The 27,121-nt window shown below is 38.3% G+C and overlaps 1 protein-coding gene and 1 long non-coding RNA gene across 2 annotated transcripts; one reads left to right on the forward strand and one right to left on the reverse strand.

Annotated features, from left to right (window-relative positions):
* Positions 1-999: 999 nt before the first annotated feature.
* LOC127440357 (uncharacterized) lies at positions 1,000-3,080 on the reverse strand. The gene is made up of 2 exons (XR_007897120.1): positions 2,203-3,080; positions 1,000-1,919 (listed from the first exon to the last, which is right to left on the reverse strand). It is a non-coding gene; the product is annotated as an uncharacterized LOC127440357 (long non-coding RNA).
* Positions 3,081-3,573: 493 nt separating this feature from the next.
* On the forward strand, positions 3,574-26,123 carry LOC127441122 (NACHT, LRR and PYD domains-containing protein 1 homolog). Its single transcript, XM_051698334.1, has 12 exons — positions 3,574-4,114; positions 6,964-8,704; positions 8,932-9,009; positions 9,222-9,296; positions 9,441-9,584; positions 9,723-9,878; positions 16,108-16,176; positions 16,339-16,473; positions 16,579-16,737; positions 17,186-17,275; positions 21,885-21,995; positions 23,630-26,123. Exons 1-12 carry the CDS (start codon positions 4,066-4,068, stop codon positions 24,831-24,833), a joined length of 4,011 nt encoding a protein of 1,336 aa, XP_051554294.1. The 5' UTR covers positions 3,574-4,065; the 3' UTR covers positions 24,834-26,123.
* Positions 26,124-27,121: the final 998 nt, after the last annotated feature.

A 27,121-nucleotide genomic window follows, 5' to 3' on the forward strand; every position in this document is an offset into this window, starting at 1 on the left:
GCAGATTCTTGGCCACTGGTGATTCTTACCACACCATAGCTTTCAGTGGCAGCATGGCAGGAATAGTTGGTGAGATCGCCCGGGCCATATGGGACGCCTTGGTGAAGGAGTTCATGCCAGTCCCAACCACTGAGGACTGGCAACACATCGCCAATGACTTCCTCCATTGGTGAAACTTCCCCAACTGCCTTGGGTCCATCAATGGAAAACATGTCATGATCAGGGCCCATGACAACACAGGGTCCCTGTTCTATAACTACAAGGGGACCCACTCCGTTGTGCTGCCGGCAGTGGTAGATGCCCAGTACTGCTTCCAGGTGGTGGATGTGGGCAGCGACGGGAGGACAAGTGATGGCGGTGTGCTGGCTAACTCCACCTTCGAGCCAGGCACTCCGCAACAGGACCCTTGGCCTGCCACAGGATGCTCTGCTGTCAGGTGCAGAGCATTTGGGACCACAGCCACACGTTTTTGTGGCCGATGAGGCCTTTCCGCTCCGTCGAGACCTCATGCAGCCTTTTCCAGGACACAATCTCTCTGGCAGGCACAGAGTTTCAACTACAGGCTGTCACGGCCAAGGCTGATTGTTGAGAATACCTTTGGCATTCTCACAGCTCAGTGGCGTATGAGTCCAGAGGAGTCACTGGGATCAGCCCTGCCAATGTAGACGCCTGTGTGAAGGCTACCTGTGTCCTGCACAACTTCCTGAGGAGGACCGTAAGCACCACCAGAACACCCACACCATCGGCTGGAGACGGAGAAGCTGCTGGCCTACTGGAGGTCACTCAAGTGGGCAGCAACAACTCCACATGGGAGGCCATCCGTGTCCGGAAGACATTTGTTTCCTATTTCTCTGCAGAGGGAGCTGTCCCCTGGCAACCTGTGGCATAAGCCATGGCTTTAAACGGCTAATGAATATGTGACTAAGATTAAAATTTTTCATTTAGTATACAATTTTTAACATCAATGTATTCTTTGCAGTCATTTAAAATAGAATATAATGTATTTGCAAATATTTTATTATATTAATAAAAAAAAATAAGAAAATATAAAATTTTTTGAACATGAGCACAAGGTGCAGCTGACAAGACTGCGAGGGGAAATAACACCCCTCATAGCCTTGTCAGCTGCATCCCGTGACAAAATATTTAGCATTGTGTCTTTGACACACAAACAAATAAATTCTGAACATAAATTATACATCTTTATCACAAAAACTTGAACAGATTTCTTTAAGGAACTTCAATGAACAGTTAGTGTACAAATGTCTGAATGTGTGTGTGTGTGTGTGTGAGAGAGAGAGAGAGAGCGCACAAGGTGCAGATGACAAGACTGCGAGGGAAATACCACTTCTCACAACCTTGTCAGCTGCACCCCGTTACTGTTGTGTGTGTGTCCAGTCTCCTGACATTTTGCCTCATACACTAATCTGTGCATCTGTAATTTTAAGTCCTGCCTTGAGCCAAATGAAAGTGTCCTAAGTCCTCCAGGAGGCTTTTAAAAAATAAACTGTCACTGTCCTCAGGAGGAGCGCTGGGAGGGCTAGCTCTTCTGCTGACAGCCTCCAAAGATGTTAGCAGCCTCTCTTCAAAATGTGTGCTGTGTTGTCTCTTTCATCTGGGCTCTGCCTGTCCCTCAAGTCTCGACTGGCTTGGTGGGCTCGGGCTCTGAATCTGACTCTGACTGACTGACTGTGCATCATCTTCTATTTCCCCTGGGGTCAGAGCTTCCCCAACCCCCGCCACCATATTACTGGAAATTGTTCTGTCTTCCAGAAAGGGGTTGAGGAAGCCCATGACCCCACTGTAGCGCCATGGACGGGCACTGCTTGCCACTGTGCCACTTCTCTTCCTATCGGTCTCCTTCCACTCTTTTCTGTAAGTGTCCCTAAGTGACTTCCACCTTTTTCTGCATTCATCCGCTAGTGAAAACACAATAGAAAACACATATAAACACATCATTTCCACATTTCAAAATAGCTTCTTTACAGGCTATGTCGAAACTAAGCAACATCTGTAAGCTCTTGGCTATGTGTGATGTGCAGCTGTTAAAAAAATTGTGTTGTTAAGACAAACGCTGACGGTATAAATGTGTTCTCGATTGATCAGACAGCACGGTTTTACATGCTATGGCGCCAAAATTAGCATGCAATATATTATATATATAATATTATATAAACCATAATATCCACTTCATCAACTCACCTGGCACACCAACAATTTCAGACACCTTTGTCCACGCATTGTTTTTTATTTATATCCCTGTAAGCAAACAGGGACAGATCGTATATTACGGGAGAACCCGCCACGGCGATAATTAGTTTCTCCTCCATTTTGTCTTCGGAACTATTGTTTGGTGGGAACCAAAGTTTACACTGGTGTGTTCTCTAGACTTCGTTAGAGCGGAGCACTTCTATGTTCCAATAGGTTGCCGCCGAACTTCCTCAAAGCTCTTTACCATAATGTTGCCCGCACTTGAACTTTCCTCTGACGCCCACAACGCTCAAGACGCGCCGGCCACGGACGCGCCGCTTCTCGCCGCCGAGAGACGCTGGCTGCCATAGAAAATGAATGATTTCCTGTCGATTTGACGCTCTCGACGCCTCTGGTCTGAACGCACCATAACTGTAGCTCTGGGGCCGTTTGGCTTCCCCCCTGCTTAAGCTGAAAACATGGGCTATTAATGCTCACATTGTATTTTCTTTGAATTTACATTATGCAACTGTCTGTATCTTCCATAGAAAAAGGAGTCATTTAAAATGAAAGGCAGAACAACTTTTCATTGCAATTTAAGTAAAAAAGTAAATTATTATATTAAGTTATTGGGTTAAATGAGATGGTTGCTTATAAATTAAAGTGACTTTTCATGTTGATCAAGTACACCAGTTTTTATTTTTTTTTTATGTGCTGAAATCTCGTTAAAATTGTTAAAATGAAAACTATTGCAGATTAACTGCTTAAGCAGCAAATAATTTTAAAGGAAACATATTCAGAAATCTCACATCCAAATTCAACCAGTGAGGACAGCATGAGAAACATCTGTATTATATCATAGTGTGTAGAAGTAGTAACTTAATCTCTTTTCTGCAGATTCTTCATATCTCATCTTCATATGCATTCATCTGACTCTAAGTCTTGATCTTTCGATGAATTAATATACTTCCAAATTCAGAGAAATTATGCCAAAAACTGGTGCTCAGGGTTAAAATGTAAGAACTTTTTGTTGTTGTCTTTGGAGACAGATTGCCTCTGTTACAATATAGAAAACTTGGGGGCAGTCATTTTATAAAGCTGACCTGGTCAATAGTTCCTGTACATTAAAAAATGTAAATGGTCAAGACTGGGGAAAGCTCTCACCCCTCACCCCTCAATCCTGGAACCTTTCCACCATTTTTGTTATGTGACCTTATAATACAAAAGGGCCCATTATTAGGCCTACATACAGCTGCCTGTGACTGAGAGTTGTAGAAAATGTAAAACACTGGTCAAAGTACATTTTCTCCATGGCAGGATAAATGAGTTTTGCAGTATGTCATAGCACACATATCCCATTCTAAAAATATACAATACAATATACAATTAGAAATTAGCCATGGATTACTAAATTAAGAATTCATCCCAAAATGGTGATTATGTGAGAGATGTGCCAGTGGCTCAACTAATACATGAGCGTTGCATCCTAATGTAAGAAATACTCTTACTGGCCTTAAGAAAGTTTAGGGCAAGAAAGTGGGAGCAAATTTTTTTCTAAGAATTTGAGGGAGCACTGGGAATAGAGATCCACACTGAAAAGAAAGCTGGCATGAAGAAGCTAATTTAGCCTCACAAAGGTTCCATATTATATAGTACGGAAGTAGACATATTCAGAGTCTCAGCACAGGGTTTCACTTTCGTTTCCTCAGACAGAGAACAACCTCTAACCAAATATGTGGGTAGATGAGCATATAAGGAAATGCTGAAATGGACTAAATTCTGACACGGCAGACTGAATAGTTAAATAAGTCAAATTAAATGGCTGAATAGTCTATCATCGATTTTGTGGGTTTGGCAGGTCTGACATCTACAATAATGAGTGAGCCCAACCTAGAAGAAAAAGAGGAGTGGGAGCCTGGCAAAGGTACATCTAATACAAATTGTTTTACACCGTACCTACAACTGAAATTCAAACTTTACAGGCTGGGCCAATCACGCAGATTTGAAAATCAAATGGAATATAAACTTTTACAGCATTCCGTAAACATAGGGTGACCAGATTTTTAAAATCTCTAACTGGGACACTTGGCTGGGAGGTGAGGGAGGCATTAACGTTTAAAAAAAAAAGAGAGATCATTGCATTTAGTTTTTTATTTAGTAACTGAATTTACACAAATGGTTCTGTTCAAAAGTTTACATTGCCTTGGTTCTTTTGCCTTGCGTTACCCGAACTGGTCAGCGTCATCGCCATGTAGGGTAAAACGGGGCTAAAAGCTCCCCAGGTTAAAGGCTCCTTTGATTTGATTTTCTCCCAAAACACTAAATAGCAATATAAACTACCACAGGACTTTCCTAAACACTTGTTTGTCACTATGAACTGCAAAAATGTTCCTGATCCATGAGATTATTGCATGTAATGTCTAAAGGTTGATTTTGAGACAATTTGATATATTTCATATATTTTTTTAAATATTGCATCTTTATGTAGCTAAAGAATATCCTTTAAATTATAACATTTATTTTGAGACAAAATACTTATTTGTCATTTTAAATTTTGTTCAAGGTGGTTATATATACAGGAATGTTTCACATTTTTTATGTGCATTTTTAAAAATTCCACTTAAGAAAATATTAATTGTTGTGTGTTTCTATTCACTACGTCATGCGTATCATCTTGAGGGAGCCTGCCTTGTCATGATGGAGCAGCTGAATGACCTCCTTGCTTCGGGGAGTTTTATTTGCAGGATTGGAGCTTGTTTTATTTAATACTGCTAGGAGACGCTGCAGAATAAGTGTAATATCTGATATAATGAGGGCTGAAATGGCAGCCTCCACATACCTGGGAGCGCCTGCGTTCAAAACTGTTAACCTAACCATCACCTTAATGCAAAACTCTTGAAAATCCACCTCCTCCTAGCACATTCAATTTTAAGCAAATTTCCATGCAGGATTTCTTATACACAATTTCAATATGTGCACAAAAATAGTTTGATGGAAACCAAGCTAGTGTGTACGACCAGGGTTTGAAATTAACTTTTTGCCTCACCAGTCACCGTAGGCTTGTAGTTTCCAAGGTCAAGCCACTCAGTATTTTTACTAGCCAAAATCCCCGCCTCACAAAAATTGATAAAGGTACTGTACCTGGAACCTGGAACTGCATGCATTTTTTGGACATTATTTTAACAAGAATGATATTAGATTAGCAAGACACAAGCCTAATGAATTAAGTCACCTTTAGAATGTCTGAAGGCAAACATGAACAGGAGTTGGATAGAACAGATCAAATTCTGTTAAAATGAATGGAAGAAATTGGAACGGCGAACAGTCACCAAAAAATACAGCCTCATCACTGCTGCCTTTAAACACAGAGCGCTCCTTTCCTCGGGAGACCGGTCTCTACCAGCTGGCGTCTTCACGGGTCCAGGGGCCGGTTATGCTACACATAAGTTACAACTTAGCCTAGTTGTGGCATAAATGGGCACTAAGTCACAATTTACGCACTATTAAATATTTGAGCGTTGCACCATTAAACTTAGGTAGAACGCAACCCTACTTATAAACTAAATATTTACAGAAGCCTCCGACCAGGAGTAACAGTTGGAATAAAAAAGCAGACTGATATGGAGTGAAGTCGGCGCCACTCGTGCCTCAGACCAATAAAATTGTACTGCTTATTTGAAATAGGTTCTTTTATCGTAAGCTTGACCAACCGTTTTGGAGATTTCAGTCTTTCCCCATTTAAGTAGGTAGGAGCTACACTGTCATGACGCTTGTTTACATAAAAAAAATAAGTACCCAAGAGTGATCCAAAAATGGCCGCCGAGTGGACTGACTTACCTTGAAAAAGAGACTTTGTTGAAAGGATCCAGAAATAAGTTTGGACCATTCTAATTCTTTTATTTTTGATAACATTCTTGAAATGGTCTATATAGATTTTACTAAAAGGTTCTTTGTAGAATTTAAATGGGTCACATGAGTTTTTTGTTCTCCGCCGGTGTCCTGAAAATATATGCTACCTATCAGGATGTGCTACCAACTCTATTTTTGCATAGTTTTAGGGTTTAGAGGGGTAGGGTTAGGGCTTAGGACAGCCCCACACCATATCACACTATCTGATCGTTATGCTGGTAGCACATCCTGATAGGCATTATCTGCCTGACAAGATGTGCTACCTAGGTTTTTAACACATTTCATGCTGTTGTAGTACATACCGACAGGTTCTCCCGTGCCTCCAGACATGTGCTACCCATGTTTTAACTTTACATATGACAGTTTTTACTGCTGGTAGCACATTCTGAGCATGTAGCACTGATTGTCAGAACACCAGACGCCTCGATATCAAGTGAAGCCTGAATTAATCACAAGTTTCACTCTGCACTGTCCCAGAGCTCTGGCGATATTATCTCTGGAGCATGCAGATGTGTGCAGCGGTGATCATTTAAAAAAGGCATAAATACCATTACATTTGCTTCAGCAGCGGTTCCGAGTCGCCCGACATTCATAGAATTTTCTATGCAGAAAAAACCCTGAAAACATCACCCGCCAAAGTGGCTAGTAAGTGTGATGGATTTGATGGATGGGGTGTTAATTTCAAACTCTGAGTACAACCAATAGAAGACTGGGGATCTATCTGGAATCTCTTTAAAAACAGTGATTATTTTTGCCATTACATTTGGTGGTGATAGTGGTGCAGATGGTACACACACCCCTTTATATGAACACTGTTTTTTATATTAGCCACGAAAGTCAGTGACTGTTGTAAGTTTACTGTAGGTCTGAGCACCATGATTGTTCAATATAAGACTTCTGTCATTGACAAATATGAGTGTGTGATGGAGTATACTCTTCCTTCTGATGAACGTGTACCAATGGATGCCCGTTACATTGAACCAGTGATCTTTCAGAGAAGTAAAGAGCAGAATGAGACTTACTTTGATGAACGTTTGAGGTCTTTGCACTTTTATGGAATGAAAATACCACAGCAACTGTTATCAAATCATAAGAATCACACTATCAGAACTGACCAACTGTTCAGTCCTGATTGTCATGGAAATATACCAAAAACTGTGATTCTCTATGGTAACTCTGGATGTGGTAAATCCTTCACATTACAGAAGATCATGTTGGACTGGGCTTCTGGAAAACTTTACTCAGAACACTTTGACATAGTTTTCCTTCTGAAGTATGAAGAGCTGATGTGTATTTCTGAGGAGATGAGCTTGAATGAGCTCTTGAGTTGGAGTAGCAGTTTAACAGCAGATCAGATCTCAGTGCTACTACAGTACTCACCAGAGAAAGTGCTCTTCCTCATTGATGGCTATAATGAGCTTATATCGTATTTCAGTTTAGATGAGTTTACACCTTATTCAGGCATATGTCACATGTCATCACACCAGAGAGCCTCATCTATGGACATTCTAAGGAGCCTGCTGAGGGGACACATGGTGCCTGATTCATTTGTGCTGGTCACCACCAGATCGCCAGATGCTGATGAAAAGAGCAATAGGTCTGAAAGACTGCAGCGTTTCACTGAGATTATGGGTTTCTCTGATAAGGGGGTGGAGGAGTACTTCCAGAAGTTCTTTCAGGATGAGCAAGTATTCAGGAAAGCATATGAGAGTGTGAAACCAAATGAAAGTCTCATGATTTCCTGCTCTGTTCCTTTGCTGTGTTGGATTGTCTGTTTTTGTCTGAAGCACTTAAAAGATGAAGATGATGTGAGAGAGCTGAAGACGACCACCTCCATATATTTGCACTTTGTATCCACTGTACTGGAGCATCACTGCCAGAGTCAGTCTGCCCTCACCCTGCTGAAGAATCTGGGCCAGCTGGCTGAGGAAGGGATGCTGGAACAGAGAGTGCTGTTTAATGAAAGGACTGTGTTTAAGAAAGGCTTAGATGCTGGCTGTAGATTTTTCCTGTGTAAAGAATTTTTGAACAGAAAGGGCTGCAAAGAACAAGTGTTCAAGTTTGTGCATCCCAGCATTCAAGAGTTCTTCATTGCTCTGTATTATGTCTTGCTGGATGATGAAGAAGAGTCCTGCTGGAAAGTCAGTGCATTGATTTACTGGGAAGCCATGGTAGGAACAGTTTACTGGCCATCTCAGATTTTGAGTGGTAAGAGATCACTCGCTCCAGTTCTGCTGTTCTGCTGTGGTTTATCTAATGAGGAGGTGAGCAGCAGCTCACTGTTTAAAAAACACAACTTGGCTGTTCCTCACACTATAAGAAAAAAGCTTGAGTTCAAGATCCTTAAGCTTCTGTATGAAGATAAGCTGTTTGTTCTTCACTGTCTGTATGAGCTTCATAATGAAGGATTTGTGAGGAGAACTCTGGAAGATTGGAGGTCTATGCATTTTTCCTGTATTTCTCTGAGGAGCACAGACTGTTGGGTGCTGCTTTACTGTCTTCAATGCTGTCCACACATCAGAGAAGTGAACCTCATATACTGTGATTTAACAGCTGATAAACTGAGGATTCTTCAGACAGCACTCTGTATGTGTGAGATTCTGAGGTCAGTATGTTTGCTTCGAGAGAAGCTTGTCCATTAATTCAGTACTGAATGAAGCTTTTTTTGCAACACAATTATTCTTCATCTACCAATCTGACTCTCTCTGTACATTTAGTTGTGTTTATCCTATACATAATTTTATGTTCATATTCTGCATGACTTTACATGATCAGCATAAGTATAACAATTTGTTTATTAATCTTTTTTCTTCTTCTTTTATTTTACTTGAGGTTGACGGTGGACCACCTGTCAGAAGTTGTAGGTTTGATCAAGGCGCTTGGTGAATCAAAAACCTTTAGAGAACTAAAGTAATTTTCTTACACAATGTTCTACCGCCATAGAGTTAGGAAATATCTAACCAGCCATTTTTAAAGTGATTGAACACTGGTTGACATATTTTGCCGTAAATGTTACAGCTAAGCAGTAGTATTCTGTAGCACTCAGTATTCTGACTTCAGAGGTTCAGAGTAAAGTGTGTGTTGGGAGAGATTATGTTTTGTGTCTTTGTTCTGATTGGTAGAGTTCAGGAGGATGAATTCAGTGATGAGAGTCCCAGATGGTCACTCGATCTGTCAGTAATAGAGGACAATTTCCTGTAAGAAAGTATTACATACGCACTGTAATATTTCTTATTAAGGTTGCATTTTTATTTTATTTTTTTTTACAGAACACAACAGATGATATACATAGAAAATGTAAAGAGTTTTTGTATGTTCCTCTGTGTGTCTGGCTGTTTCAGGTTGTCTGTGAACCACTCAGGGAAGAATCCATCATTTCCATCGCTCTTAAAAATCAGTCTTACCTGTCCACACTCAGAGATGTCCAGCACTGACTGGACCCTCATCTTACAGAGACTGGGGAAAACAAGAAAATTAACAAAAGAGTAAGAAAATGTGTCATTTATAGTGTTATTCATTATTTTTTTTATGCGTATTAATTTTATTATTGCTGGATGTCACAGTAACCCTACATCTGTCCAGTTGTTACATGGAACAGTTATATATAATGATGCTTTAAACAGCTCTTCAGAGTGTGATGAGCATGTCACTTTGCTGCTGTCATCCTTTCACTCTGTGGGTCTGAAAAAGATTGATCTGAATGTGGTCAGTCTGACTGAGAGCTGGGCTTCTGGGATAATTTCTCTCATCCAAACCTGCTACAGTCTACAAGAACTCAGGTAAGAGTTTTTCCCCCCCCATGAAAATGATTTCTCATTTTTTGTGTCATACCAAATATAGTGATACTGGGGATGTCAAATATGACATATAGAATACAGAACATGATTATATTCTTATTAAAGGCAGACATCCTTGAGCATGTACATTTCTCATACTAGTTACTGCGTTTGCATTTGTCATTTGTTTGCACAAGGGGTGTCATGCACCTGTTTTTTTATGGCACCAGTGGCAGTTCTGGCTCACTTGGTGCTCAAGGTGAAATAAGACAGTAGGGTTGGGAGTCTATTCCCAAAAAAATCGATTCTTTGATTCTGAGGTGTTGGCTTGGAGGCATGGAATCGACTCTGCTCAGGAGAACTGATTTAGCTCAGGGGCTTGACATGATGGGCTGTGTTTATTTCTTGAAATCTAAAAATTCCAGAGAATAATAATTAATAATTTAATGTATTTAGCACCTTTTAACGAATAAGCACAAAGTGCTTCACAAAACACACACATTAAAATCCAACATATTCACATAAAAAACAGACACAGATTCAGCAGATCTAATTTCCCAAGGCAGGCTGATCCAAAATCATGAGGCCTTCATAACAAACACTCTATCACCCTTTATTTGCGTCTGGATCTTGGCACATCCAACAGTTTATGACATGAAGATTTTAGAGGTCTAACTGTTTCTTAAGGTCTAAAAAGTTCCGCTAAATACTTTGGGGCCAACCAATCTAATGCCTTATATGTAATTAATAAAATCTTAAAATCACCATAAAATGAATTGGTAACCAATGCAAAGAAGCTAAAACTGGAGTAATATGATTAAAAGACCTGGTTCATGTCAAAAGTCCAGCTACAGCATTTTGCACTGATTGTAGCTGTGCTAAAGTGCGTTGATTTAATACTGCAAAAAGAGCAGTACAAGACTAAATAAAAGCATGTTTAAGCTTCTCTGTATCCTTGAAACTCAAGACATGTCTCACCTTGGAAATGTTTCACTGATAAAAACAGATTGAACTAACTTCCTGATATGGTATTAAAAATATTAATTAGTATCAATATAGACTCCCAAATTTTTCACCACCTGCTGGATACTTGGGATCACCTGATTAAGTGCCGACTCAAACCGAATTTTCTTTTTTTTAGAATCATGGATGATTATAACAACCTCTGTTTTATCAGTACGATACTGAAGGGAATAACATGCCATCCAGTGTTTTATATCTCCTCACACATTAAGAACATTTAAATTAGTCAGATCATTAGGATTCAACAACAGATACAATTAGCAAATATAGCTACAAGCAGCGATGAAGGGTCCATTTCCACCCGGTGGCTTTCATAAATAATGCAAGGTGGACACATGCATTTGCCATTATTCTAAACAATTTTGAAGCAATTTGGGTAAATATAAGAGGATTATTTTTAAGTCTGTTGTAAGAGCCACACTTCCTGCTGCCAGGTGGCGGCGCTATGACCGTGACTTAAAATAGTCACATCCATGTGAGTAGCCCCCAAGACTAAACATACATCTCAATTTTGATCTAAATCACACATTGCACACAGAAGATAGGAGACACTTCCTGTTTCCCATTTTTCGCCATTAATTTAATGCATCACCATGACAACACCTTTCGATATATCAAAAATCTGTTCACAATTTAGCATCTTCAATGTCTTGGCATTATGTTTTCTAAATATGGTGACAGTCTCATGAATCCCCTAGGAGGAGAATTTAAAAGTTCAGAGACTGCAATATTTAAAAAATCCAAAATGGCCGACTTCCTGTTGGGAACTAATAACTATAGTTATGAAAATTGTCCAGCTTGATGAGAACTATATATGTACCAACTTTGGTGACTGTAGGTGAAAATGGGGGTGCTACAGTGGTCATCTTTCATGCCCAAATTAAAGGGGGCGCACAGAGCATAAACATCATCGATAAATTAATGTTTTCTAAAGCGATACTATCACTTTTGGTGCGAAAAAAATATAAATATTTAAATACTTTTTAACGATAAACAATCGCTTCTGTTGGGCTTCAAGAGAGGGTGGAGTCCAAGTGGTCTCTCGTGTGACATATTCCGTTGTCATGATACAGAAGTAATCTGTCATTCTCCACTCGGTTGAGACATCCAGGACAAGCACACAAACTCTCCATTGTGAGTAAAGAAACAGATAAACACAGATCTAAACCAAAACCAAACAAGATACTGTACAGTGTTCCTTCTACTCACATGAAAACAGCACTGCTCTTCCAGCTGTGACGCACTTGCATCAGTTCTCGTTTGTTTCAAATGCGATTACGTCACACGCACATACCACTGCAGAATGGAAGCATGATATAGAGTTTAGAAAAGTCCTTAAATATTTATCTTTTTCACACCAAAAGTGATCATATCACTTTAGAAAACATTCATTTAACAACTGGTGTCATATCGATGACGTTTATGCTGACTGTCTGTGATTTTTGGAGCTTCAAAAGAGAAATCTCCATTCACTTGCATTTCAAGGACCTACTGAGTTAAGATATTTTTCTATTTTTCTTCAAATGTGTTCTTGTGAAGAAAGAAAGTCACCTGTATACTCACCTGAGCCGACTTTGCATGATGTTAATTGATAAATGAAAACAATTTATGGCATTATTTTTGAAGACATCCTCACTATGCAACATTTTTCCCAAGTGCCCAAAACTTTTGCACAGTACTGTATATACAGGTGCATCTCAATAAATTAGAATGTCGTGGAAAAGTTCATTTATTTCAGTGATTCAACTCAAATTGTGAAACTCGTGTATTAAATAAATTCAATGCACACAGACTGAAGTAGTTTAAGTCTTTGGTTCTTTTAATTGTGATGATTTTGGCTCACATTTAACAAAAACCCACCAATTCACTATCTCAAAAAATTAGAATATGGTGACATGCCAATCAGCTAATCAACTCAAAACACCTGCAAAAGTTTCCTGAGCCTTCAAAATGGTCTCTCAGTTTGGTTCACTAGGCTACACAATCATGGGGAAGACTGCTGATCTGACAGTTGTCCAGAAGACAATCATTGACACCCTTCACAAGGAGGGTAAGCCACAAACATTCATTGCCAAAGAAGCTGGCTGTTCACAGAGTGCTGTATCCAAGCATGTTAACAGAAAGTTGAGTGGAAGGAAGAAGTGTGGAAGAAAAAGATGCACAACCAACCGAGAGAACCGCAGCCTTATGAGGACTGTCAAGCAAAATCGATTCAAGAATTTGGGTGAACTTCACAAGGAATGGACTGAGGCTGGGGTCAAGGCATCAAGAGCCACCACACACAGACGTGTCAAGGAATTTGGCTACAGTTGTCGTATTCCTCTTGTTAAGCCACTCCTGAACCACAGACAACGTCAGAGGCGTCTTACCTGGGCTAAGGAGAAGAAGAACTGGACTGTTGCCCAGTGTTCCAAAGTCCTCTTTTCAGATGAGAGCAAGTTTTGTATTTCATTTGGAAACCAAGGTCCTAGAGTCTGGAGGAAGGGTGGAGAAGCTCATAGCCCAAGTTGCTTGAAGTCCAGTGTTAAGTTTCCACAGTCTGTGATGATTTGGGGTGCAATGTCATCTGCTGGTGTTGGTCCATTGTGTTTTTTGAAAACCAAAGTCACTGCACCCGTTTACCAAGAAATTTTGGAGCACTTCATGCTTCCTTCTGCTGACCAGCTTTTTAAAGATGCTGATTTCATTTTCCAGCAGGATTTGGCACCTGCCCACACTGCCAAAAGCACCAAAAGTTGGTTAAATGACCATGGTGTTGGTGTGCTTGACTGGCCAGCAAACTCACCAGACCTGAACCCCATAGAGAATCTATGGGGTATTGTCAAGAGGAAAATGAGAAACAAGAGACCAAAAAATGCAGATGAGCTGAAGGCCACTGTCAAAGAAACCTGGGCTTCCATACCACCTCAGCAGTGCCACAAACTGATCACCTCCATGCCACGCCGAATTGAGGCAGTAATTAAAGCAAAAAGGAGCCCCTACCAAGTATTGAGTACATATACAGTAAATGAACATACTTTCCAGAAGGCCAACAATTCACTAAAAATATTTTTTTTTTTATTGGTCTTATGATGTATTCTAATTTTTTGAGATAGTGAATTGGTGGGTTTTTGTTAAATGTGAGCCAAAATCATCACAATTAAAAGAACCAAAGACTTAAACTATTTCAGTCTGTGTGCATTGAATTTATTTAATACACGAGTTTCACAATTTTAGTTGAATTACTGAAATAAATGAACTTTTCCATGACATTCTAATTTATTGAGATGCACCTGTGTGTGTATATATATATATACACACACACACACACACTGGCAGCCAAAAGTTTGGAATAATGTACAGATTTCTATCTTATGGAAAGAAATTGGTACTTTTATTCACCAAAGTGGCATTCAGCTGATCACAATGTATAGTCAGGACATTAATAACGTGAAAAATTACTATTACAACTTGAATTATTTTTTCAGAACTTCTTAAACTACTTTAAAGAATCCATGTGCAGCAATGACAGCTTTGCAGATCCTTGGCATTCTAGCTGTCAATTTGTACAGATACTTAGGTCACATTTCACCCCATGCTTCCTGTAGCACTTGCCATAGATGTCGGGCACTTCTCACGCACCTTACAGTCTAGCTGATCCCACAAAATCTCAATGGGGTTGAGATCCGTAACACTCTTTTCCAATTATCTGTTGTCCAATGTCTGTGTTTCTTTGCCCACTCTAACCTTTTCTTTTTGTTTTTCTGTTTCAAAAGTGGCTTTTTCTTTGCAGTTCTTCCCATAAGGCCTGCACCCCTGAGTCTTCTCTTTACTGTTGTACATGAAACTGGTGTTGAGCAGGTAGAATTCAATGAAGCTGTCAGCTGAGGACATATGAGGCGTCTGTTTCTCAAACTAGAGACTCTGATGTACTCATTCTCTTGTTTAGTTGTACATCTGGCCTTCCACATCTCTTTCTGTCCTTGTTAGAGCCAGTTGTCCTTTGTCTTTGAAGACTGTAATTATAATAATTAATACATTTATTTATCACACATATACAGTGAAATTCTCTTTTTCACATATCTCAAATAATCTGGGGTCAGACATGATTCAGCACCCCTGGAGCAGATAGGGTAAAGGGCCTTGCTCAAGGGCTTAGCTGTGGCATCTTGGTGGTGCTGGGGCTTGAACCCCCAACCTTCTGATCAATAACCCAGAGCCTTAACCACTGAGCCATTTTTGACTTAATATTGACCTTAAGACATGCTTACAAAGAATACTGTGGGAACTCAAAAACAAACACAATGTTAAGCTTCAAATAGCTTTCAACTGTGTTTGATATAATGGCAAGTGATTTTCTAGTACCAAATTAGCAATTTAGCATGATTACTCAAGGATAAGGTGTTGGAGTGATGCCTGCTGGAAATGGGGCCTGTCTAGATTAGATCAAAAATGACTTTTTTCAAATAGTGATGGTGTTGTTTTTTACATCAGTAATGTCCTGACTATACTTTGTGATCAGCTGAATTCCACTTTGGTGAATTAAAGTACCAATTTCCTTCGGAAACAACAAAATCTGTATATTATTCCAAACTTTTGGCCACCAGTATATTTTGTCCATAAATTACAAACCTGAACCTGACTAGAACCCGAAGTTATACGAGAATAACTGATGCGAACCTGACCCGATTTGTAGCAGACCTAGCAGAACAGTAGACCTCTAGTTGGTTATAATATTAATAGAAAACATCAAGACGTTTTTTCATTCATACTATCAATCATAAATAACTTAAAGTATGCTTTTTATTGCACTGTTTATTATAAGATTTCACTTTGCCTCCTTTTTTTTCTTAAGAATCGAAAAATCGATTTAGAAACCTAAATTTGGAATAGGAGTTTATTCCAAAATTTGTGGAATTGAACAGCCCTGTTGGACAGGATCAAAAAAAAAAAAAAAAAAGACTTAGTAGTTTGGTGTTAAATGTACTAGTCTAGTGATATGTTTCAGTTGGCATTTGTGTTCAAAGTTGTAACTGACCTTGACTGTCAGTGATCATTCATTTTCGTTTTATGGAAAATAACAGATTTGACATTTTGATAATAACTTTTGTCATCCACAGGAGATAAATCACACAAGTTTGAAGTGACATGTTCTGAGTGGGATGCTGTCTACTAACTGTTTGACATTTTATTTATAATTATACTGTATCTTGTTTATTCTGTTTGCCAGTATCGAGCAGGAAATTGACAAATGTCTCTACTCATCTCTCAGTGTATCAGTTTGCAATGGAGATATCAGGTACATTAGGCCGCCTTACACACACATTTTAGTGTTTTACACATCTACTCTACTCACACAGTGTTTGGAATACATAAAAAATCTGTTTGATAAAGAATCCATCTGCTGATAAAACAACTGATGCATTACATCATTGAATATGTTACCTATATGTTTTTTTAGGCTGGATGTGAGACTCAAACAGATGTTTGAATCTATCTTAAAAATCACTTTCAGTTGTCCACAATCAGCATTAAGCAGCTCTGACTGGAAAATCTTCTTTCATATATTTCACAAAGTGTCTGGACAACATCCAAAGTAATTAAGAATTTCCAGTAACACCAAAACTAATATTTAATACCCAGTTCATTGTTTGGTCATTTTATTTATCTGTTTACTGTTGTGTTTGTGTGGTTCTCACAGTTCTCCAGCGTGTAATGAGCATGTGGACACTTTTTTCTCTTTTCTGCACTCTGTGTGTGGTTTGAAGAGTGTAGAACTGATGATCCTCAGTCTAAATAAGACTTGGGCTCTCAGGATTCTCTCCCTCATACAAGCCTCCAACAGTCTGGAAAAAATCTGGTAATAGAGCAAAAAGAATGGATCTTCACTCTATAAGTTTACCCAGTGAACCAGAAAGTGAGATGGTCAAATCAGATAAAAGAACACAATACTAATATTGAAATAAAGAGATAAAATCATATTAGATCAATAATTGATCAGTATTTCGAGAGCATTTTAATCGATATGCTGCAATTTGCTTGTCATCAGTGGATCAGTATCCCACCTTTCAAAGATGTCTTCTCTGTGCATCCTTGTATCTTTCACCTCTTGGTGTTGAAGTTGCTCAGATTCTCTTTTAAGTTTTCACATTTTGTTTTTTTCAAACCACATTATAGTTTGACAGTTTCTGCTATTCTATGTTTTGTCATAAGAGCAGTATCCTTATTCAAAACACATTTTGATAGTGTGTATTTTGACTATTTACTCATTGGCGTTTGTGTAACATTGCTAAAATTTTGTATTGTAGTGTCAGTGTTACTGGTTTTCTGCTGGAGGAGGGACTCAAGTTACTTCAGGAATCACTGACAGATCCACACTGCACTGTGATCATTGAAGGGTGTGTATAGCTCAGTTGCCGTGCATTTTATTTTATCTAATGATAAATCGTTTTATGAAGCCCCTTTTATTCTGAACTCACTTCAAACCATGAAACTACGGTGACCCAGGGGAGCACAACACAACAAAATTAGCAAAGCAAATAAAAGCTGAAAGCACAACGGAAATAAATCACAATACAACAAACTTAAACTACTGCACAACAAAAGTAAGTCACAGCACAATGGAAAAGCTACAACACAAAAAATGAACCACAACACAACAATATTAAGCCACAACACATCAAAATTAAGCCTTTTCTTTTCTAATAATTTTGTTGTGTTGCAGTTTACTTTCAGTGTTTTGTGGCTTATTTCCATTGTGTTGTGTCTTAATTTTGTTGTGTTTTAGTTTAATTTCATTGTGCTGTGGTTTAATTACATTGTGTTGTGGCTTTTCTGTTGTGTTTTCAGCTTTTATTTGCTTTGTCTATTTTGTTGTGTTGTGCACCTCTTGGCCACTGTAGTTTAGTGGTTTGAAGTCAGTTCAGAATATAAGGGGTTTCATAAAACTTTTTATCATTAGATAAAGTAAAATGCATACCATATAAAAATCATACCATTAGTCAAGCCAATACTGTAGCGGAATGTTCTGAGTCTGACTTACAAATGACTTACTGCATCTTAAGCAAGAAAGAATTTTAATAATTAAAAATTGCACACATCACCTTTTAACTGAAAAATATGCCAAACTTCCATTACTGAAAATATCTAATCACATTTCTGAAATGTTTGTTCATCAAGTGGTTATAGTTATATGATAAGAGCAGTTTGGCTTTGCAAAATTGGTATGAATTATCATTAATTTCCCTAATATGTAGAGCTGCTAGAAAGACCCCATTTATAGTCTCTAACTGACAAGAAGGCTGTCAAATTAAATTTCGAAATTTGAATATTTGTCGAATTGAACTGGTCTGATCTGACCACACTTACTATAGATGCCGTTTGTAAAGCCAAAATTGCTAGAGTAAGACCACATTTGGTAAACAGGTCCCGAATAACCTGTCCATTATTCTAGAAACTCTCCTCAGTCCCACCAGGATTTTGCTGCACTTTTTCCAGATTTTTGCAGCCCAAAATGGCTGAGTTTGCTTTTCTCAAATTTTGCAATGCAATTTGCTGCATCTTTTGGGGGTTGTTTTGCAGTACAAACTCACAAATCATCATTATACACCTCTGTAATTGTGTTAATTACATCGTAAATGGAATTACATGTAAATATTTTAGTACACAATAACTGAATTTGCAGTTAGCAAAGAAAAAAAGAAAAGAAAGAAAGAGAGAGAGAAAAAGAATTACACACAAAAATGCCATACATTTAGGTGAAACCTGTGGGTATTGGAGGACCCTTAATTATATTTGTATTGAAATCTAAGGTTAAAATAGACATGCAGTAAACTAAAAACACAAATGAGTATTCAGTAATTATGCCTGTTGCAATTATTACGTTGTCTGATATATGGCCATATACGAACAAATACATTTAGAGTTCATATATTTGAGCAGTATGTACAAATTTAAATTCCACAAGTGTTTCACAAAAACATGTCATATATGAAAATGGCAATTGTTGTCATATTTTGAAATTTACTGTGCTTATACTGTATGTATATATGTGACCTATTTATATCAGTAAAAAACATTTATTTTCAGCATACAAGAGTTCAGCATATATTGCCATTTTCAGATTCATAGCCTACTGTATTAAGCATTTTACTACACAACTAATGGGGATTTTAAGTGAATGTTAGGGATTCTTTGTATAAATGCGGGTTTTTGTGTTTCATTCGCAGCACTCGGTGAAGATTAAACGCTAGCTGTGATGTATGTGTGCTGTTTGTGGTCCCGCAAAAGTTTTGACAAGGATTTTGATAATGAAATCTAAACGTGGAGGAGACAAGGTGGAGATGCTTAAACTGTTACTATGGAGATTAAACAATGGCAGCTGTGCATTTGGATATGTTGCGACTGCTTCAGGATTTTCAAGCATTTGTTTTGGAGCTGTCAAACATGGAGGAAAGTGATGGGATTCTCTCAGATTTACGTTTTTTTCAGAAAATTTGCAGAAATTATACAAATTGCAAGCTACCACAAATAATGCGGAGATCGCAACAGTCTGGTTCCAGAAGTAAAAATCCCATTCATTTATCCCATAGGTGTAATGATTTTCAATTATTACTTATAAACCTTTAACGACAGACCTATCACGAGCTCTGAGGCTGTGCATCGTTGGTATATGCTTCCGTAGGAGCCATCCGTCTGCGTTATCTTAACTTCATTGTTTAAAAATCGTGTTTGATAGGGGAATTCATTGTAAACAACTACATTACCCATGGTACTGCAGAGAAAGATCCACCAATCAGAGAACCGCATCCAACGAAACCCGTGAAACGTGCCTCGAGCGACCGCATGCTCCCATGATGCACTGTGAATGACGTAATCGAGTCAGTCTCTCTCCACCCTTAAACTGCTTATATATTTGAACAAATAGGAATATTTTGCAATAAACTTAAAATATATGGCTTCTATACTTATAATCAACCATTGTTTTTTATTCATTGACACCATTCGCAATGCTTAATGGGATTGTATTCTGTGCCTCATGAAACACGCCAAGTACACAGCCTTGTACCCAGTGGCGGATTTAGGTATGGGCGACATGGGCAGTTGCCCAGGGTGGCACGAGGTGATGTTGTGATTCACCTCGGAGCTGGTTGGTTTGGTTCGTGGCTCACAACTCTTTTATGAAGGATTTTATTAAAAGTCCATGGAAGAAATGAATGGAGAAAATACTTCCGGAACCCAGACGGCTAAAAAAGTGGGCGGTCACTGTTGCGCTGTATTCCAGTCCTCAAGAACACAAGTACAGAGGATGCAGGAAATTACCCGGCTGTGTAATTGATTTCGAGGATGCAATGGATGGTGACTTGTGGGCAAGAACTCTGTACTATGGTGGCAGACAAAGGACATTTATCATTTTTTGTTTTTCCTCAATAGTTTCCCGCCGTAAGCTCGCGAAAGTCTGATGGCTTGTGCGAGTCGTCACACTCCGTCAACATTTGTTGTTTTTTGAGCATCATTTTACTATAGTAATAAACACATGGAGAGAACAGGTGTTTACAGACTTGATTCTTTTTATGTGTCACTAATCCTGCAAAACCTGGTGTGATAATATTAATGCTGTCACTGTTGTGATGATGCCAGTACTAGTTCTCTCACTGGATTCAAATGTGCTGTGACAGTTAACTGCACAACAAGAAGATCGCAGCACATCTAGCGCAGGTCCATTTTCTCTGTTCTTAGAATTTAGAAACATCCAGTAACTTTTAGTTCATATCATCTTGGACTTATATTGACACATGCGGCATCATTCAAAATCAATAGTTTTCGGTGACAGATGCCAATGTAGAAATTCACTATTCACAATCAGTCGTGATTCATTTAAATCCATGAGTGAAAGTGTCCAATAACTAGACGGTTACTGAGATTGAGCGAGTAGTACTCAGCTGGTCATGTGATTCTTAAATTGCAGACCCCATAAGGGAACAACTGCCCCATGCAGAATAAAACAGCTTTTATAAGGTTACTGATATGACTAGAATCCTCATCTCATGTGAGTGATCGTGATTTTATACATTTGTTTCAAATTACAATTCATTTCTTTAGGAGTTAAACTTTTTTAATGGGGAAAAAATTACTGAGTGCACCTTTAAGTTTTCTTAAATGCATTTAAGGAACAATATGTGAAAATGGTACAGGATTATCCTACTCAAATGCATGTGAAATCAAATAAACAAAAGTTAGATCAGAGGTAATCCAAAAGGAATCAGATTAGAGTACCTAAAAACGGTGATAAGAGATTATGTTACTAATTACAATTTTAGCCATGTTATTCGTAATCCATTACAGTTTCTAAGTAATCTACCCAGCACTGACGATTAATTTCATTTTAAATTGATGTAGCGTCTAAAAAAATGCATCGCTCCTGCATAAGACACCTAAAAATAGCGAGAAGCAGTGCACCGGTCAAAGACGTCCATCTGGTGCATGCTTAGAAAAAGAGGGAAGCATTAGGTAGAGATCTTTGGAGGTTGTCTTTATGTCTTTCCCTCTTGTCAGCATCTCGCTACATAAGCATTAGGTACGTACATACAGCTGTATTTAATGATAAACACTGTGGTCCCGCCAATATTTTGACACTAAGTTTACACAGAACCTTCTTTACATTTTTCCTTAAGATTTGAGGATATGAATTGGCTAATTCTTTTGTCTTTCTCATTTTACATCTTGTGTTTACAGCCAGATATGTTTGTTGTTGTTGTTGCAATAAAGAATAGCTAAAACATGGTGCTGCTTTGTTTATTTTGATATATTTAGTATAATATATATGTATTTCTCAGCCCTGTTGGCAGCCTTAATTCACAACTATATTGGTATATATCTTACAAAAGCATGGTTTACTTTAAGTATCATTACTGATTATTTATTTATTTTTTTTTGGTGGGTGAAAGCAAGAACAACACTATAATCTTGTGTTTTTATTTATTTTGATTTTTTTCCATCTCTATAAAGGAGGAGGTGCAGTAAAACCAATGACCAGTGCACAGAGGAGGACTGGATATGCAGCTGTAATAAGAAAGTTAAGATTGACTTCAAACCAAAAGTTTTGGAAGGGCTGGAAAAGTGAGAACATTTTATAATTTTGTCTGTTTCAATTTGATATATCTATCTACCTGTTTGTACATTAATTGAATACTTCACTGTAATATCCGTGCATGAATTTTAAATAGACCCATTCCACCTGTTCATGCCTATGTTTACTGCAATCACAGTAATTGGCACAGGTATTTTATTGCTATAACTTGCATTCAAAGTTTATTGTCAGGGGCCCACCAAAATTTCGAAGCATTCTGAGGGTCTGAAGGGTTAATAAGGGGTCTTGGGCCCCCATGGGGCCTTCTCTCCCCCATATTTCATACTCTGATTTAGATTTGTATAAAACTTTTTAATGCCGCACTACGGAACTCGAGGCTTTCTAGCGGAATCTGTGGTTGAAACCTAAAATTTTGCAAGGAACATTTTACTTGAGTTGTGTTCTAGCACTGTTCTTCTATGAGGATGAATCTAATAGTTTGAGGTTACCAGCTTTGCTTGTGATTACTCAGAGATATTCACCAGCAGAGCCAGAGTCATTACTTGCTACAGTATTTTCATGTTGGCATTATGCTATTCATTTAAATATTTCTAACCATGATATTACTTGCTTTGAGGAAGATAAACAACACTCGTATTTACATATTTTAATATGATTATTCAAGTGTTTTATCCTCTTAACATTAATGTTTGCATAGTACTACAGTATTAATTTAAGAGGAGAAACTTGTGATATGGCTGATATAAGTTCAGTTGAAGACTTAATTTTTTAAATTACAATCTACAGCCTCAGTGGACAGTGCAAGTGAGCAGTATTACTACAATAGTTGGTCTATGCACTGCACACAAAAGAAAAATAAAACTAAAAACACAATGAGAGAATTCAGTAATTATGGCGATGAAATATACTTTATTAAACATGAAATAGTATGCAGAAATATGCAATATAACAATTAAAAAAGAAACAGTTTCTTAATCATTTCTTTGGAAGTAAAGTTATAACAGAGAAATGGTAATGTAAAACAAAATAATACGTACATTGCTGTGCTGTGAAATTGGTACACTGCAAAACAATTTGAGATGAGCATCAGCATAAATTTAAGGGAAACTACCCATTTTAAATTGTCCACCCTGATTAAACACACTATCTGCTAAAAGGGCAATGGAAAGTGACAACAAATTGTGCATTTTTGTGACTGGGTTTAAAGAAATGAGAAAACAGCACACACACACACTTTGGGAATCTCGAAATTACAGCAATGTAAGAAAAACTCAGAAGTCATGAATATTGGTAAACATGTTCCAGTAACTTCACCAGAAAACGTAGCCTATTTTAAATACATATCGGTAAACAAAATATCCCCCGAGTAATGTTCGATTAATTAAAACATGACGGTCCTTCTTTTTAGAGCTTACGGACAATACTTAAACACTCAAGGACAAATGATGCAAGCCTGTGATTTTCGCCAAATCCGACCAAACAGCTAAAAATAAAAATCATTATTTTAGGCTTACCATAATGAATTGGGGTTAGACGAGGTTTTGAACACAGATTTTTTATGTACTCACTCAATAATGGATTTTTGGTCATTTGGAAATCCTACGTAATGCAGCATTAAACACAAAAATCTCACTTTCTCTTTGTATCTATCTCTGTTATATAGGCTGAAAATCTCTGACTTTGACCTTCCTAGAGTGAATCTTCAACTGCTCCCAGACTGTCAGTGTTGCATTCACATAGTTGATTCTGATCAGTGGGTTCAGGTTGAGCCGTTTGTTTGTAGAGATGAAGGAGTGTCAAAGTTCAGGATCAGCACTCAGCCCGGTCGTTACGAGTGCACCAGGACCAGAATCCGATGGGTTTGTGCTGGTGACGTCACCCTCCAGTACCATGAAGTGGATGGATGTGTCCTCAATACAGAACTGGAGAGGCTGCAGTGTGAGCGAATTGGTCCAGTGATGGATGTCACAGTGATTTCAGGAATACTGGAGGAGGCCCATCTGCCTCATTATGCCTGTTTAGCAGAGTCTGACCACTCTCTCAGAGATGCTGTTAAAGTCCTCAGCAAAAAAGATGAAGGAGTATCTTTACAATCTGTAGAGTTGACCCGTTTTCATGCTAAAATAGTCCAACCATCCTTCTCTCTCACAACTCTAATAATAAATTGGATAACACAATGGGAAGAACACTGCAATCTTCTTCTCTACATGTGTTGCAAAGACCCTCTCATCCTACATGTTTATTTTTTTCCACTGAATGATAATTGTTCAAAAGAAAAAGTTGAGCAGAATGAAAAATCAAGTCATAGGATCAGACATCCCAGACCAGACAAGCCATTTCGGATGAAAACACCTCACCTTCTTGAGGTTCCTGATGCCTCTGTCCATCCCATAGAGGGGATTACATTTAGAAGAGACACTGACCCAAACTTCTTCAAGGTCAAGCAGGATCGAGATGGTGATGTACAAATGACTCTTATTAGAGAGGAGGATCGAATGACTGTGTGGAAAGCGACCATTTGGAAAAATGAAATTGCCCAGATAAATCCAAGGCAAATCCAAAATGAGCCACAACTGAATTGTGAGATCACTGTGTCTACTTTTGTTAAAAAACACTGGTCATCTCTCATTGACAGAGTTAAAAACGTGAAGAGCATTGCAGATAAACTGCATGAGCAGGAAATAATTGATAAGGAGCTATATTTAGAAATCACACAAACTAATTTAACCAGTCGGGATAGCATGAGAGAGATCTGTTCCAAAGTGGATTCAAGTGGTATGGTTGCACAAGCCAAATTCATCTCAGTTCTTCGGGAAATGGAGCCCTATCTTTTAGAAGAACTGGTATGCTCTGATTCTTCACCTTGATCTCTAAGTTATGTTATTACCATAAAAGAGCAGCTGCAGATACGGCTAAAGCCCTGTTTACAGTGCCAGGCTTTCCGGGTCCACAAAAACACATACACACAATTTGCTGTCATATACAACATATGATCTTAGAAAGGATGTTCCATGCTTTATTTTTTAATATTGTCCCTGTACGTGGTCAGAGACATATAATTTGAAATTTGAATATTATTCACCGCAAGGATTAACTTCTCAGACTTGCAGACTATTGACCATATTATCTCACAGGAAACATTTCATGTAATCTCCACAGTCTTCTTCCCCATTGTTAGCCGGCTAGCCACACAAACATTTGTTGCTTGAAACAGGAGACTGAAAACAATGATTTAATAGAAATGTTGTTACTTTGCTATGGAGCACTGGGAGTCCCTCTTAAAAAGTTGAACAAATCAATTATCAATTTATTAATGAAAAAATGTAAATAAATCACTTTACAAATTTATCAATAAATAGGCATATTTAAGATGATTTAATTCATGTTTTCAAAGTAAATTCAACAATTATATTGTCAAATGCCATGAAAGAAGAAACACAATTTTTCACTGTTACAACTCTTTTTGGGCCATATTGTTTTTTTTGTGTGTGTATGTGCTTACACTGTGTTTTGCAAATTGACAATGGATGGAGTCATTTGGCTAGTTAACGCTGATGGAACAAATCTGTGCTTGTGATTGTGCATGGCATTTAAAATGAATAGTTCACCCAAAAATTAAAATTCTCTCATCATTTACTCACCCTTATGGCATTCCAGATGTGTATGACTTTCTTTCATCTGCTGAACTCAAATTAAGATTTTTAGAAGAATATCTCAGCTGTTTTGGTCCATACAATGCAAGTGAATGGGTGCCAACATTTTAAAGCTCCAAAAATCACATAAAAGCATTGTAAATGTAGGGTTTGTTGAACTTAAGTGGCTTACACTTAGGAACAAAAGAAAATCAGAGAGAGAGACATTTTTCCGTAACTGTTTCTTTACTTCACTACTGCACTCTCTTTTCTTCAATACAGTGCTGTGTTTAGTTTTTGTTGTTTTTCTCATCACACATCTCAGCCAGTGAGAACACAGAAAACAAACAATGAAGTAAATGCAGTTCTAAAACAAGAACACAGATTCCACATTTAACAAACTGACTCAAATTTGCAGCAAGTATGAAAGCTGGACTTCATATTAATTTATAGAAATGAACTTATAATAATGAATATATTTCTTTCTTTTTTTTTTACTTTAGTACCTTACATTTCTTCCCCCACCCACTTAAGAAATGTCCTTGTTTCTTTAAAGCTGCTATTAAAGAGTCAAACATTGAAATGTACATGGATTACTGAAAGATGCAAGCTAAACGAGAATCACCTACATCTAGATACCTTTACGTCACAACATAGTCCTTCAAATATATAGGAAGCTTAACTTGACTTCGACCCAGATGCTCAGCTGAACCAGAACTTGGAGCCTGGGTAGAAAGGGGAATAGCAGGCTGCTAGTCCACCTCTGAAGGTACAGGTAATGAAGCCACTGATGTGGGTGGGAGAGTGGAGTTGTCCTTTAACGTTTTTGGAATGGTGCACTTAACATTCTGTGGGGGCATGAAAGGCAGGGAACCTGATAGAGCTGTCATGAATGGGGATGGGTGAAGAAGAGGAGAGCTGGTATCCTGTTGCTTAAGCTCTTTTTTTTGGGGGGGGGGGGGATCTACATGGTATGGTCTCAGTCTATTGTAATGAACAATTTGACATTTGTCTGATTCATCCAACAGGTAATGTATCCTGTAGGTGACGCTCACATCATCCAATGACTCCAAACAGTCCACAATTTCAAATGGGCCTTTCCAGTGAGAAAACAAGGTCTCCACATTGATTTACTGAACTTTAGGCTCTTGTTGTAGTGTCGCTTTTGTTGATGATAAGCATACTCCCTGTTTTGGGTTGCAGTAACAAATACATTCTGAAGTTTATATATCAGCTCAGCAACATAATCTGCCAGTGAAGTTGATGGAGACTGCTGTATACAAAGAGGTAACAGTATGTTAGCTGGAAGTCTAGCTTCTCTACTATGAATAAGGAAAAAGGGAGTAAAGCCAGTTAAAGAGTGAGGGCTGGTATTGTACGCTAAAGCTACCTAGTTGTAATAGTCATCCCATTCCCCTGGTTGTTGCAGCAGGATCTTTGTCAATTGGTCAGTGAGGGTTCTACTGAAATGCTCAGTCATACCATCACATTTGTTTTTTTTAATACTCAGCATTTGACAGGGA

This window comes from Myxocyprinus asiaticus, chromosome 5 (genome assembly GCF_019703515.2).
Source record: "Myxocyprinus asiaticus isolate MX2 ecotype Aquarium Trade chromosome 5, UBuf_Myxa_2, whole genome shotgun sequence".
In the NCBI taxonomy this organism is placed as follows: Eukaryota; Metazoa; Chordata; class Actinopteri; order Cypriniformes; family Catostomidae; genus Myxocyprinus; species Myxocyprinus asiaticus.

Bases quoted from the DNA above. Each gene is read 5' to 3' on its own strand.
- LOC127441122 (XM_051698334.1), top strand. From the start codon at position 4,066: ATGAGTGAGCCCAACCTAGAAGAAAAAGAGGAGTGGGAGCCTGGCAAA. The intron at 8,705-8,931 runs GTCAGTATGTTT...ATTTTACTTGAG, and splicing joins TGTATGTGTGAGATTCTGAG to GTTGACGGTGGACCACCTGT. The intron at 21,996-23,629 runs GTGAGAACATTT...TCTGTTATATAG, and splicing joins GTTTTGGAAGGGCTGGAAAA to GCTGAAAATCTCTGACTTTG.